The sequence below is a fragment of the Rhododendron vialii genome, chromosome 3a, assembly GCF_030253575.1.
Source record: "Rhododendron vialii isolate Sample 1 chromosome 3a, ASM3025357v1".
Taxonomy (NCBI): Eukaryota; Viridiplantae; Streptophyta; class Magnoliopsida; order Ericales; family Ericaceae; genus Rhododendron; species Rhododendron vialii.
The window spans coordinates 10,720,335-10,733,045 of NC_080559.1; the positions used below are offsets into that span (position 1 = coordinate 10,720,335).

Here is a 12,711-nt window from a genome sequence, read left to right on the forward strand (position 1 = left end):
GGGGCGAATAAGGGGATCAATACTTCACGGACCCACTCAATTTTTGAACGGCTCCGTCGGGACTCTAAAGGGTGATTTGGATTGAAAAGTAGAACAACAATATTTTTTTGTCTCTATTAAAAAAAATTGCATTTATTAATTTTGCATCAAACTTTTGTGAATTATTGATTCGTTTCGGTGAGAAGAATCGGAAAAGTAAAAAAAAAATTGACTTATTGACTTATTTTTGTCTTTATTCAAAAAATTATGAGTTTCGATCAAATTTTTTTACTTTTTCGATTAAGTCACAAAATTTTGACGCAAAATAAACAAATGCAATTTTTTTGAATAAAGACAAAAAAAATAAGTCACTCAACTTTTTAATCTAAACCCACCCTAAGTGACCTTACCTGCCCATCGGTACTGTATGAATTTCGCCAAGGAAATTGATTTTAGCACTCCAAAAATTGATGGACAGACTCCAAACGATGATATTTGTGTATCAACACAGTTTAGTTTTGAAGCCCCTCTATCAATTTTTAAAGTGTCAAAATCACAATTCCTTCACCAATTCACTTAGTAGTATAAGATTAACATGAAAGTAAAGGGTATTGTTGTCAATTCAGAAGGAAGAGGGCATGTTTTAAATATGGTAAAAGAAGACAGAAGACGGGGGCTATCATTTGTACATCTAAGAATGCTACTCAGGGAAAAAATTGCTCTCAACCCTATCTCTCTCTTCCTCTCTTTCAACCCTAGCCACCACATCTTCTCGATCTTCTCCATTCCCTTTCCCCCCGTGGGTTCCATACACGTGTGCGACGGCGAGAGGGGGAGGCCATGGTACTACCGACTCTATTTCTTTGTGTTTGTTTTTGTTTTTATTTTTTTCATTCTGTCTCTCCAGATCTACGACTTGTCGTCTGATCTGTGAGAGTTTTGTCTCTCGTTCAACGAGAGTTATTAGTTTCGTCTTCGGACGAATTTTGTCTACAGATCAGATTCTCTCAATCGAGGTTTTTTCACAACGATATCTATATTTCAGCGTTTTATCCCTACATGATGTCTTTGGCGAGGCAACCCGTGGCGGCTTGGCAGATTTGTAGTTCTTGGGAGTTCATTGGTGCGTTCATACTTGGCTGGAGTGCATCTGATCGTCTGAGTATTTAGTGTCTTTTGTCTTTAACTTTGCACTTTTTCTCGTTTGAGACTCCTAATTGGTTGTTAGGCAGTTTAAAAGTGTCGTTATTGCGTCAGGCCATGTCTGGGTTAGGATGATAAGACATCGATTGCCTTGTGATTTATTTGTTTTCTATTTGTTAGACGATTAGTTTGGCTTTGTCCAAATTCTTTGTAATGATTTTCGTTTTGTAAGTGCCGCTAGGCGTTTATTAATACAATCTTCTCACTTTTGTCAAAAAAAAAAGAATGCTACTCATAAAATGATTCAAACACAATAATTTATACAATCTCGCATATATATGTGAGATTTATATATAAGGGGTGTTTAAACAAATAAATTAAAGTGGCTTATTTTTTGTCTTTATTCAAATTTGTTTCGTATCATTTGACTTATCCTCATTTTTTTGGAGATTATTACATTCTCATGACGAGAGGAATCTAAAAAGTATAAAATTTCGATCGAAATCCAATATTTTTTGAATAAAGACGAAAAAAGTGGCTTATTGGCTTATTTTTGTTTTTATGTGGTTTATTTGGCTTATTTTTAATGGAAAATCCAACGGCTTTTTTAAAAGAACAACCTCATAATAATGTGTGTAGAACTCATATATACATAAGAGATTGTATTTGGTGTTCTGTAGTATCATTTTTATTATGCATCGGAGGACGAGAAAGTTTAATTTTAGTCATAACAGCACAACCGTTTAAAAAAATACAAATGTCAGACTTCAACACTTTAATGATGTACCTAAAGGACAACCAATGTCAGAGTACCAGCCCTCTCTCCCATTGCAGCAAAAAATTAAAATATACGGAGCTCTCATTCTTAAGCTACGCCCATTGGGTTGACGTTAGCGGAACCGTTGAATTGTTAAAGAGTTTCGGATGTCTATTTAATGAACGAGCTCTTGTTGCTCGCTTAGTAATTGAGCTTAGCTGGGAGTATATCTTGGTTTGCATCGAGTTTTTTTTCCTTTGACCAAAAAGTAAACTCGATTTATATATAAGCAAAACACAGTACAATAAGAGAGGACACTACCGGTCCTAAAAAACAGAAACTAACAAAAGCAAATAAAATACAACCAACCAAAAAAATTGCATGAAACCACGACGCCGGAGCCGGACCCGTCGAACACACTCGTGAATGGGCCGAAGTTGAGAGGTTAGGTATGAACACAGAACAAATCCTCCTGAATTTTTGAGCCGAATCACTTTAATTCACAACAGCTTAGTTCTGTTAAAGAGCATTGTCCTTGAGTTTCGATTCATGTTATAGCAAAATCAATATAATTGACTCATAATAGAATTTTCTAAAATCCTGATCAGATCGAACCGTAAACATTTTTTCTAAATATGCTTGGTTAAGCTTTTGAAGATTATAAGCTCAAGATCGAGCAGTCTAGTCTGGCGACAATTTCTCAAACAATGAGCCAAGTCGAAAATTCAATTTCAACGAGTTCGAACTTAACACTCCAAAGCTAAGGTTGAGTCAAAGCCTTAGCAACCCTTTACGGAGAGAAAAGTGCATCAAAGGCACCCAATGCACGCCCAAATTACCACAAATTTCATGGAGCATGTAAATATTTGAGGCAAATCAGTTAAAAGGTTTGATCGATACTCATTTCATTAACATAATCAATAGCGCAAGGAATACATTTGGGAAACCCATTAGTGCACACTATATTGAGCAACACAAAATGCATAACAAAACTACCTATTGATTTTAAACCAATTTGTGATACGCTGGATTCAGTCATGTGGCTCCCTAATCCTGCTGGTTTTACTGTGTTTTCTGCTTGGGAGGTTATCAGGCTTAAACTACCTATGCAACCTTGGTCTAGTGTTGTTTGGTACAATAGAAATGTTCCTTGATGGTCTTTTGTGTTGTGGTTAGCTGTGCAACAGAAATTAAGCACAAGGGACAAGTTATTGAGCTGGGGTATGCGTGTGGAGGATGGTTGTGTGTTTTGTAATACTACCCAAGAGTCCCATAGACACTTGTTTTTCCAATGTGCATTCTCTCAATCAGTTTGGAGGGTTGTTTTGTGAAAATGCTTGACTGATCAAATCCCTTCCTCTTTACTGGATGTGGTTGCATGGTATATTCAAACAGTTAAAAGGGTCTGGTCTCAAGAGTTGGCATTTGAAAAGTGTGTTTGCTGCTTGTGTCTATAACCTTTGGATGGAGCGAAATCAAAGGATTTTTCAACACAAGGTTTCTTCCCATGATCAGGTCATCCCCAAGACTAACTGCAATTCAGGACTTGCCAAACTTGAAAAGGGGTGTTAAGAAATCTTGTAAGAACATAGAGTTGTGTTGTAGTTGGGGCCTCTCAACTAGAGTTTTTGATCCACACTGTTTAGCATAGGAGTGCTTTGTAAAGAGTTGATTGGTTCTTTTTCTTAAATGTCTCATGTGGTATGCTCAGACTTGTCTCAGATGTCTTAGTTTTTCGGGGAAATGCCCCTTAGAGTTTGTATATGAGTTTGAGCTTTATAAGAGGAAAGTGCTTATCCAAAAAAAACCCCATAAAATTCGTGCCAAACCCTCCATATACATGAAATTATTTTTCTGTAGTATACATCGACTCTTAACTACAACGAAAAATATAACGCATATATCTAAACAAAATGTAACATTTCTGCAGTACACATCCTACACCAACTTTTCCTTATGTTACTCTTTCTCCTTGCTAGTACACCAACTTTTCCTTGCTGAGTAACATAAGTAAGACCAGAACTCGGCGCAGGGGGTTGGTAAAGAGTAGAAGAGGACCACACATAGAGACCCTCGAGACGACAAGAAGATGAATCCTTGTACTCAGCAATCCGCTTTTTTCTCATTCAAACGGTCTAGTTCTTTCTCCCACTTCAGTCCAAACATCTGGCGGCCAAAAGGAACAATGAGATTGTACCGGAAAACCTGCATTTCAACATTATTCAAGTTAAAAGTATCCATTTGGGTCACCTCTACAACAACTAAACACATCAAATCCAGAAAGTTAGAAGTGGAAAAAACGCCTCTCAGTAAAGAGAACCACTTCCCGAATGATCTCATTTGTCCTCAGCTTTTTTGAGATGCATCGGTCACACCATACTTCTCTATTTATCTCAAATAGACCAAAAATATCCAAAAACTAGATGCACTTGTACATCTAAAATAGACCAAAAATGAAAAGAAGGGAAAGCATCATTCGCTCTAAAATTAACCTACTGTGGAACTTAAATTGATGTTATATTAAAAAGGATAACCACCAAATAAGACATGCCGGTCCAAAAATAAGCGCCAAATAAGATAAATGGTCGCTCTATATAGGCATTCACCTATCTACATCGCTCTATATAGGCATTCACCTATCTACATCATATGCTGCATTAATATATGTTGAAAAACCATCGTCAAAAGAGCATTATTGGCATCAAATTAGATGTTTCGGCCTAGTTAGGTTACATGTGGCACAACCAGCCACCAGTGCCAATATTGGATTCCAAATCAACATAACATTATACACATTCACACATAAAAGGAGGACCATAATGGCCCGTGAACTCACCTTATTGTTGATGCTACGTAATTGCACTTTCAAAGCCTCTGAACACTCAATCCATTTAGAGTTATTTCCGCCCTCTCTATACGCTGTTGCTCTATGCAGGGCTGATCGCCATTCAGCAATATTACTCCTTATCTCTTTGTTCAATTCCACCCACTCAGGTAAACATTTATTCCTTGAAAGGATTCTGTACAAGGTGTCCTCAGCTGGGTCGGCATGAGGATTTGTACTCAGGTCAAGGGGTTTGCCTTTCCCAGGTAAATTCTCAAACTGCCCGTCCTCCATAGAATGCCATATTCTTTGCTCAACAACGTTCATGATATCAGTTTCAGACCTGTTCAAGTGCAACACAAAGATCACTAACCTCACACACGCAAAGGGAGGGAGGGAGAGGGAGAGAGAGAGAGAGAGAGAGAGAGCAGATTGACACCACCACATAAAGAGTACATAATGCACATTATAGATATTATGAGATTCCTAACTCGCCTATTGGTGCTGCAATAGGCAAAAATAGCACTGGCAAGAGTGATGCGAATTCCCTGGGTAGGCGTACTGAGAGGACATGACACTTAACAAAGAAACTGAACTAAGAATATTGGAGATTAACAAATAAACTGCACCAAACACAAAAACGAATGCGTCCCACCCAATGTCTGGGATTCCAACGTTGCTTCCCAACTCTTGGCTGCTTCAATCAATAAAAAGAAGACGAGAGAGGAACAACCAAGTAACAGTTCATTGGACACCGGGGCTGGAAGGTAGGTTGTAGGCCTTCTGAACATTTCATTGGAAAAGAGCACGTTGGGGCAAACTCAACTGCCAGGGCTGGAACTTTAAGTATTTAGTTGTTAAATTGTTAGGGGTTTTTTTGTTATGTATCTTTTACATAGGGGTATATTTGTCTTGTACCTTTGTCCATATATATACAAAGTGTGAGAGAGAGAAACCTAATTTTGGTTGGACTCTCCTTTTTCCCCCAATTTCACATGGTATTAGAGCTGATACCTGGAGACTCTGACCATCAGCATTTATCTCGTTAATAAGGCTGGATGATGAAGACCCAGTCCTCACCAAACACCTACAACCATTTTCCGACGCCGTACAACCCTCGTTGACCTTATACGCACCAGATCTGGTTCATATCTTCTGGGTTCTCTAGTCGTATCTTCTCCCGTTCGTTTTTCTTACCACTGCCGGACGACACCCAGCCATTTCCGACGTTGGTGGTGCTAACCCATACCTGCTCCGACCATCTCTGACACCGAGGAGCTCCGACGAGTACTCATCTTGCTGTTCCGACGTTGTCTCTGCCTTTTCCAGCCATTTCCAACGACACTCCGTGCTCGTTCCACTGTTCTGTCGACACCCAGCCCTTCTCCGACGATGCCAAGTCTCGCCGGACCACCTACACCTCTCTCCGATGGCTGGGCTTACTTTCTGACCTCGTACGGCGACTGTTCGACCAATTACAGGTGCATTTTTCAGGGTTTTTGGGCTGTTAGAGGTTGTTCTTTTGTTTATCGGAGGCTGGGTAGGTTGATTTCGAGTTCATACGGGTCGAATAGGTCTCTGTTCGCTGCTGTTGTTATTTCCAAGGCTGTTTAGAGTTGGATTTATTGGGTATTATTTGTTTGGCATCTCTGTTCTCGTGTTGTTATGTCGGGGAATCCACAAAAAGCTTCCGCTGATACAAAGAATGAGGGGAGTCATGTTGGGCCTCTGGATAACACTCCCCTCGATATTTGTCAAATTAAATTGGATGGTACCAACTATTTGCTCAGGTCTCGCTCTTTTACCTTGGCCATTACGGCCAAGGGCATGTTGAAATTCATCGCAGGGCCTGTTACACAACCAACAGATGCTGGACCAGAATTTGAGACTTGGAAGTCACAAAATACTTTGGCTATGACTTGGTTATTCAACTCTATGATCCCTACTATTCGTCATACCTTCTTGCTCCTGGATACTCCATTTACGGTTTGGACTACTGTGGCACAAACCTATTCCCGAAAGCATAATTATGCTCAAGCCTTTGAGTTAAGGAAGAAACTTAGGAGATCGGATCAACACAATCGATCTCTTGCCGAGTATTATGCTGAGTTGCGTGGAGTGTGGCAAGAGCTTGATTACTATCGGGTTTTTCAGGCTGTTTGCACTGATGCTACTACATTTCACCAGATGGTGGAGAAGGAGCACATTTATGATTTCCTTGCTGGTCTTGACATAGAATATGATCCGATTTGAGTGCAGGTGCTAGGCCGGGTTCCTTTTCCTACTCTAGGAGAGGCTTATGCTTGTGTTCAACAAGAGGAGAGTAGACGGAGTGCGATGGTTCATCCTTCAATTCCGAATCGCTCTGCCTTAGTTGCTATTCCTACTCCACGGGATAGTAAGTCTACCCAGGGTCAGCTTGGTGATAAGAGTGGTCTTGTTGATAAAGAATTGCTTCAGTGTGACTATTGCAATAAAACCAAGAATACGAGAGAATTCTGTTGGAAGTAAAATGGTCGTCCCTCTCGTGGGAAAGGCAGTGGGAAAGGTAATGGTCGAGGTGGTGGTCCTGTGCGGTCTCATGCACGTGTTTTGGAGTCCACTGTTGACATGATGCCTGACCCTATTGGTGCTTATTTGCAAGCTCCCGTGCCTGGTACTTCCCAAAGTGGTGGTCCTTTTTCTCAGGGGGAGTTACAGACTCTCAGGCACCTAATGGCCAGGCTTGATTCTCCATTGTCCACGGCTTCTACTTCCACTACATCCTCGTACTTTGCTCACACAGGTATCCTAGCTAGTGCATCTACTGCTGCTCCTCTCTTCCTAGGATAATAGATTCTGGTGTCACCGATCGTATGACAGGTTGTTCATCCTTTTTTGACTCATACTCTACATTTTCTGGTAAGGATAAAGTCAAAGTAGCTGATGGTTCCCTATCTACTATTTCAGGGAAAGGTTCCATCTGTTATTCTCCGACCATTTATCTTTCTTCAGTTCTCCATATTCCAAATTTTTCGACATTTTTCGACTGACCTTCTTTCGGTTAGTAGTTTTACCCACTCATTGAATTGCTCCGTGATATTTTTTCCTACATATTGTGTCTTTCAGAAGCTGGATACGAGGAGAATGATTGGCAGTGGTAAAGCTCATGGTGGTCTATATTTTTTGGAGTCTGCACCTCATCCATCTTTTACACCCCTGTCATTGGGTCAAGCTCTTGCAACAAATATGAGTTCAGCTCTTCCTTTATTGCATCAGCGGCAATAGGTTAGGTCATCCATCTTTTGGGATTTTAGAAAAACTTTTTCCTACTTTAACTAAGCAATGTAGTAGGAATCAGTTTTTTTGTGAAGCATATGAACTGGCTAAACACAAACGCTCTTTTTATGCTCCTGTTAATCAAAGAAGTGATTCTCCTTTTACAATTATTCATTCTGATGTTTGGGGTCCTTCCCCAGTTACTTCTATTTCTGGTTATCGATGGTTTGTCACTTTTATTGACTATTATTCTCGTGTCACTTTGGTGTATTTACTTCGGTCCAAAAATGAAGTGTTTTCATGCTTTAAATTTTTTCATCAAATGGTTTGTACTCAATTTGACACCAACATTAAAATCCTTCTAGTGATAATGGGACTAAGTACCTTGATGGGCAATTTCGGGCATATCTTGCAGAGTATGGCATTCTTTTTCAAATAACTTGTGTTGGCACTCCACAGCAGAATGAGGTTGCTGAACGTAAAAATCGTCATTTTGCTGAGGTAGCCCGTTCTCTCTCGTTCACCATGAATGTCCCAAAATTTTATTGGGGCGAAACTGTTCTTACTGTAGCTTATCTTATCAATCGCATGCCATCTAGTGTTCTTCAGTTTAAAATTCTTCTTGAGTTTCTCCCTCGTAGTTCTTCGGTTTCTTCCCTTCCACCCAAAGTTTTTGGTTGCGTGTGTTTTGTTCATGCTCCCAAACATCCTGGTGGCAAGTTAGATCCCAAGGCTCGTAAATGCGTTTTCCTTAGCTATTCCCCTACCCAGAAGGGATATAAATGCTATGACCCTCACTGCCGTAAACATTTTGTTTCCATGGATGTCACTTTTTGGGAAACTTCTTTTTACCCTCTCTCCGCTACATCTATTCAAGGGGAGAATCATATGGAGGAAGAAATGTTGACATCCCATACTCAGGAGTCATGGTCTTACTTCCCAATACCTTGTTATGGTGAGAGGGAGAAGGAAAACTCTAAGGAAGAACCCATATCTGAAGTAAGAGCAGAACATGACATGAGTGGCCAAGATGTTGACGATGGTAGGCTTTACCCGCATAGGTTGCCTAACTTGCAAAAGTTTTCTTGACGGAGGTTGTCCTATGCGATACCACCTTGCCAATCACTATCACCTACACCGGTTTCAAGTCCAGTTTCTGATTCTTCAGCTGACTCATATGGTAATGAACCATCCCTTCTTGTTTCTGATAATCTTGATGCTCCTATTGCTCATAGAAAAGGAGTTAGACAGTGTACTCAACATCCCATCTCCAGTTTGTTTCATATGATTGTTTATCTCCTTCGTATCGTGCATTTGTTTCCTCTCTCTCTTCCATATCTATCCCACAGAGTTGGAAGGAAGCATTCATAATACCTAAGTGGAAAAAAGCTATGGTAGAGGAGATGAAGGCTTTGAAAAAGAATGGCATCTGGGAACTAGTGTCTCCTCCGGAGGGAAAGACATCAGTGCGTTGTAAATGGGTGTTCACAGTGAAACATAAGACAGATGGGACAATTGAGAGGTACAAGGCGAGACTTGTTACCAAGGGCTATACTCAGACATGCCGAATTGATTATGAGGAAACCTTTGCTCCGGTAGCAAAGATGAACTCTATTCGAACCTTACTCTCTTGTGCTGCTACTTTGAATTGGCCTCTTCAACAATTCGATGTTAAAAATACATTTCTTCACGGCAATTTAGAAGAAGAAGTGTACATGGATATACCACCAGGTTTCTCTTCCTTTGCAACCAAAGGGAAGGTGTGTAGATTGAGAAAGGCCCTCTATGGATTGAAGCAGTCACCGAGAGCTTGGTTTGACAGATTTCTTAAAGCAATGTTGAGATTTGGTTACCGCCAGAGCCAGGCAGATCATACTACGTTCATCAAGGGAGGTAATGGCAAGATTGCTATCCTCATTGTCTATGTGGATGACATAATTATGACTGGCAATGATGCAGAAGAAATACTCCATCTTAAGGCTCGTCTTGCTCAAGAGTTTGAGATTAAGGACTTGGGGTCATTGAGATACTTCTTTGGGATGAAGGTGACAAGATCTGATAAAGGTATCTTTGACTCTCAAAGGAAGTATATTCTTGATCTCTTGGAAGAAACGGGGATATTGGGTGCAAACCTTCAGACTCACCTATTGAGGCTAATCATCATCTCAGTGGAGCTATTAGGGAGCGCACAGACAAGGAATATACTTATCTCACACTAGACCAGATATTACATATGCGATTGGAGTTGTCAGACAATTTATGCATGAGCCACGAACAGTTCATCTGGATGCGGTCTATCGTATTTTGAGATATCTCAAATCAGCTCCAGGTAAAGGAATTTTATTTTCCAATCATGGTCACTTGAGGTTGGAAGCATTTATTAATGCAGACTGGGCTAGTTCAGTGGATGATAGGCGCTCCACTTCTGGCTACTACATCTTTTTTTTTGGGAATTTAGTTACTTGGCGCAGTAAGAATCAGTCAGTGGTAGCTAGATCTAGTGCAGAAGCTAAATATAGGGCTATGACTCACGGCGTGTGTGAGCTTTTGTGGCTCCAAACCTTGTTGAAGGATTTGGGACTCTTTGACGATGGTCCTATGAAACTTTATTGTGGCAACAAAACAGCTATAAATATTGCTCATAATCTTGTGCAGCATGACAGAACGAAGCATATCGAGATTGATAGGCATTTCATCAAGAAAAAGTTGAGCAAGGGTTTGATATGTATGCCGTTTGTAAGGTCTGAGGACCAGTTAGCTGGTATATTTACAAAAGGGCTAAGTAGTAAGATTTTTCATCCCATTGTATTCAAGTTGGGCTTGATAGATATCTTTGCACCAACTTGAGGGGGAGTGTTAAATTGTTAGGGATTTTTTTGTTATGTATCTTTTACATAGGGGTATATTTGTCTTGTAGACAAAGTGTGAGAGAGAGAAACCTAATTTTGGTTGGGCTCTCCTTTTTCCCCCAATTTCACATTAGTACATACCAAAAACTAGGGACATTTTTTAAATTTCTACGATGCTCCTAATATAGGACATTTGGTCGTTGAATAAGCACACATGAAACATAATTAAGTATAGAATATACTAACTCGTATTTACTTCAATATTGAATGAAAATCATGGGAGTCAAATTCTCATTCACTCAGGTAGATTCGAACAAGCCAAATACTTGTTCTAAAATTATCTTTTCCAACAGTGAAAACTAAAGCCTTATTTCCATTCATATTAATGATTAACCTGTAATTCTGCATTTTCTAGCAATGCTCTTCTTTCGTTATCTGCCATTTAGATTCCACCGCGTGGAAGCTACTCACACGCTCATCGAAGATCATCCATGTGCAATTACTTGCACAAGGATTATCTATTAAAAATTCCATCTTAAACATAACAAAACCCTTCAAGTTTACCACTCTATCATGAAAACCCAACTCAATCCAATTAAGGTTCATGTACTAATTACTTGGGGTCAGCTTTACATAGCACATACTTTACAAGTTTGAATTTCTACAACAGTCTGAATAACGTATGCCAAAATGTATATAATCTGTATACTCTCGCTCCAATAATCATGAGTTCTTTTAGCCCTAGAAAGTGTTAGAAAATATGTTTACTTTTGTGTGATAGTACCAAGAATATGAACACAATAAAATCAGAACACAAAGCCTGAAATTTGATGGTATCAAAATGATAGATCAAGGCGAGTGTGACACTATCTACTTAATAGATTTCGCCCCCACTACGGTACTTACAAATTGCATTGGACGCTTATCTCGCAGGATCAGAATCCCCAAAACAGCACTATGATTGAAGGGCCTGGCGAACCATTTTGTGTTTGTACTCTCTCACATGAATGGACTCAGACTCAATGGAAATATTAGAACAATTAACCACACAAATGAATGAGGGGAAACCTTTGTTGATAAAGACGCGTCCGTCCACGATACGCACTCAAAAGATACTACTCCAAATCAAATTAACTTTCATTCAAAGCAAAAATAATATTATTTCCGAGTAATACAGTGAAAGAGGGAGGGGGGATACCTAACGGCGTTGCGCTGGCCACGGAGCTCGGGAGGGAGCTTACGGTCGTTGACGGCGTCGATAACACCGGAGAGACGGTCGGTGATCTTCTTATCGGGATTGTTACCAGGAGAGGTAGTTGAGGAATTAGAGGTAGACGAAGAAGAAGCCCACCGGGGTTTGGACACGCCACGGCCCACGGTTCCGATCAACGGCGACGATGCGGCAGCTCTCGCGGCCCGAGTTGCCATGGCGCGTAGAGAGAGAGAGAGAGAGGATCGGACCGTTGAATGAGGGGTCTGCTGGCCTACATTTCGTGGCCTCAATTCATTCTTGGGCGTTGTTTTGACGTGGCGCATTGTGGACCGCAGGATTGTGCCGGTTTCACCGACTGGACAATTAGATTGGGCCGTTTACTCTAGGCACACCAAATGCACACTGCCTCGTGTGACTCGTGTGGGCTAATCTCAGGATCTTACACATATGATTTGGACTCGCTCAATTTATTTAAAATATTGAGCAAAGAACTGATTAAACATATACCTATATCCTAACTGAGCTGTTTTTACTGATAAACCCTTACCAATATACCAGTTGAGTTAATATTTTACAAGAATTTATAAAAAAAATTAAAAAAATTGAACGATCCAATCGTGGGACCCCGAAGTGAGTCTTACATACTGCGGTGTGCAAATGATGTACCTGAAGGAGTATTCTTTTACTT

The 12,711-nt window shown here is 40.2% G+C and overlaps 1 protein-coding gene across 1 annotated transcript; it reads right to left on the reverse strand.

Moving 5' to 3' along the window:
• Positions 1 to 3,696: 3,696 nt before the first annotated feature.
• On the reverse strand, positions 3,697 to 12,333 carry LOC131318424 (uncharacterized). Its single transcript, XM_058348160.1, has 3 exons — positions 12,009 to 12,333; positions 4,716 to 5,046; positions 3,697 to 4,084 (listed from the first exon to the last, which is right to left on the reverse strand). The coding sequence occupies exons 1-3, from the start codon at positions 12,236 to 12,238 to the stop codon at positions 3,983 to 3,985; spliced, it is 663 nt and encodes a 220-aa protein (XP_058204143.1). The 5' UTR covers positions 12,239 to 12,333; the 3' UTR covers positions 3,697 to 3,982.
• Positions 12,334 to 12,711: the final 378 nt, after the last annotated feature.

What these genes read in the sequence shown, in the direction of transcription:
- LOC131318424 (XM_058348160.1), bottom strand. Translation starts at nt 12,238, where the DNA reads ATGGCAACTCGGGCCGCGAGAGCTGCCGCATCGTCGCCGTTGATCGGA. An exon ending in GGCCAGCGCAACGCCGTTAG is followed by an intron (nt 5,047 to 12,008) that starts GTATCCCCCCTC and finishes GCACTTGAACAG; the next exon opens with GTCTGAAACTGATATCATGA. An exon ending in TACGTAGCATCAACAATAAG is followed by an intron (nt 4,085 to 4,715) that starts GTGAGTTCACGG and finishes GTTGAAATGCAG; the next exon opens with GTTTTCCGGTACAATCTCAT.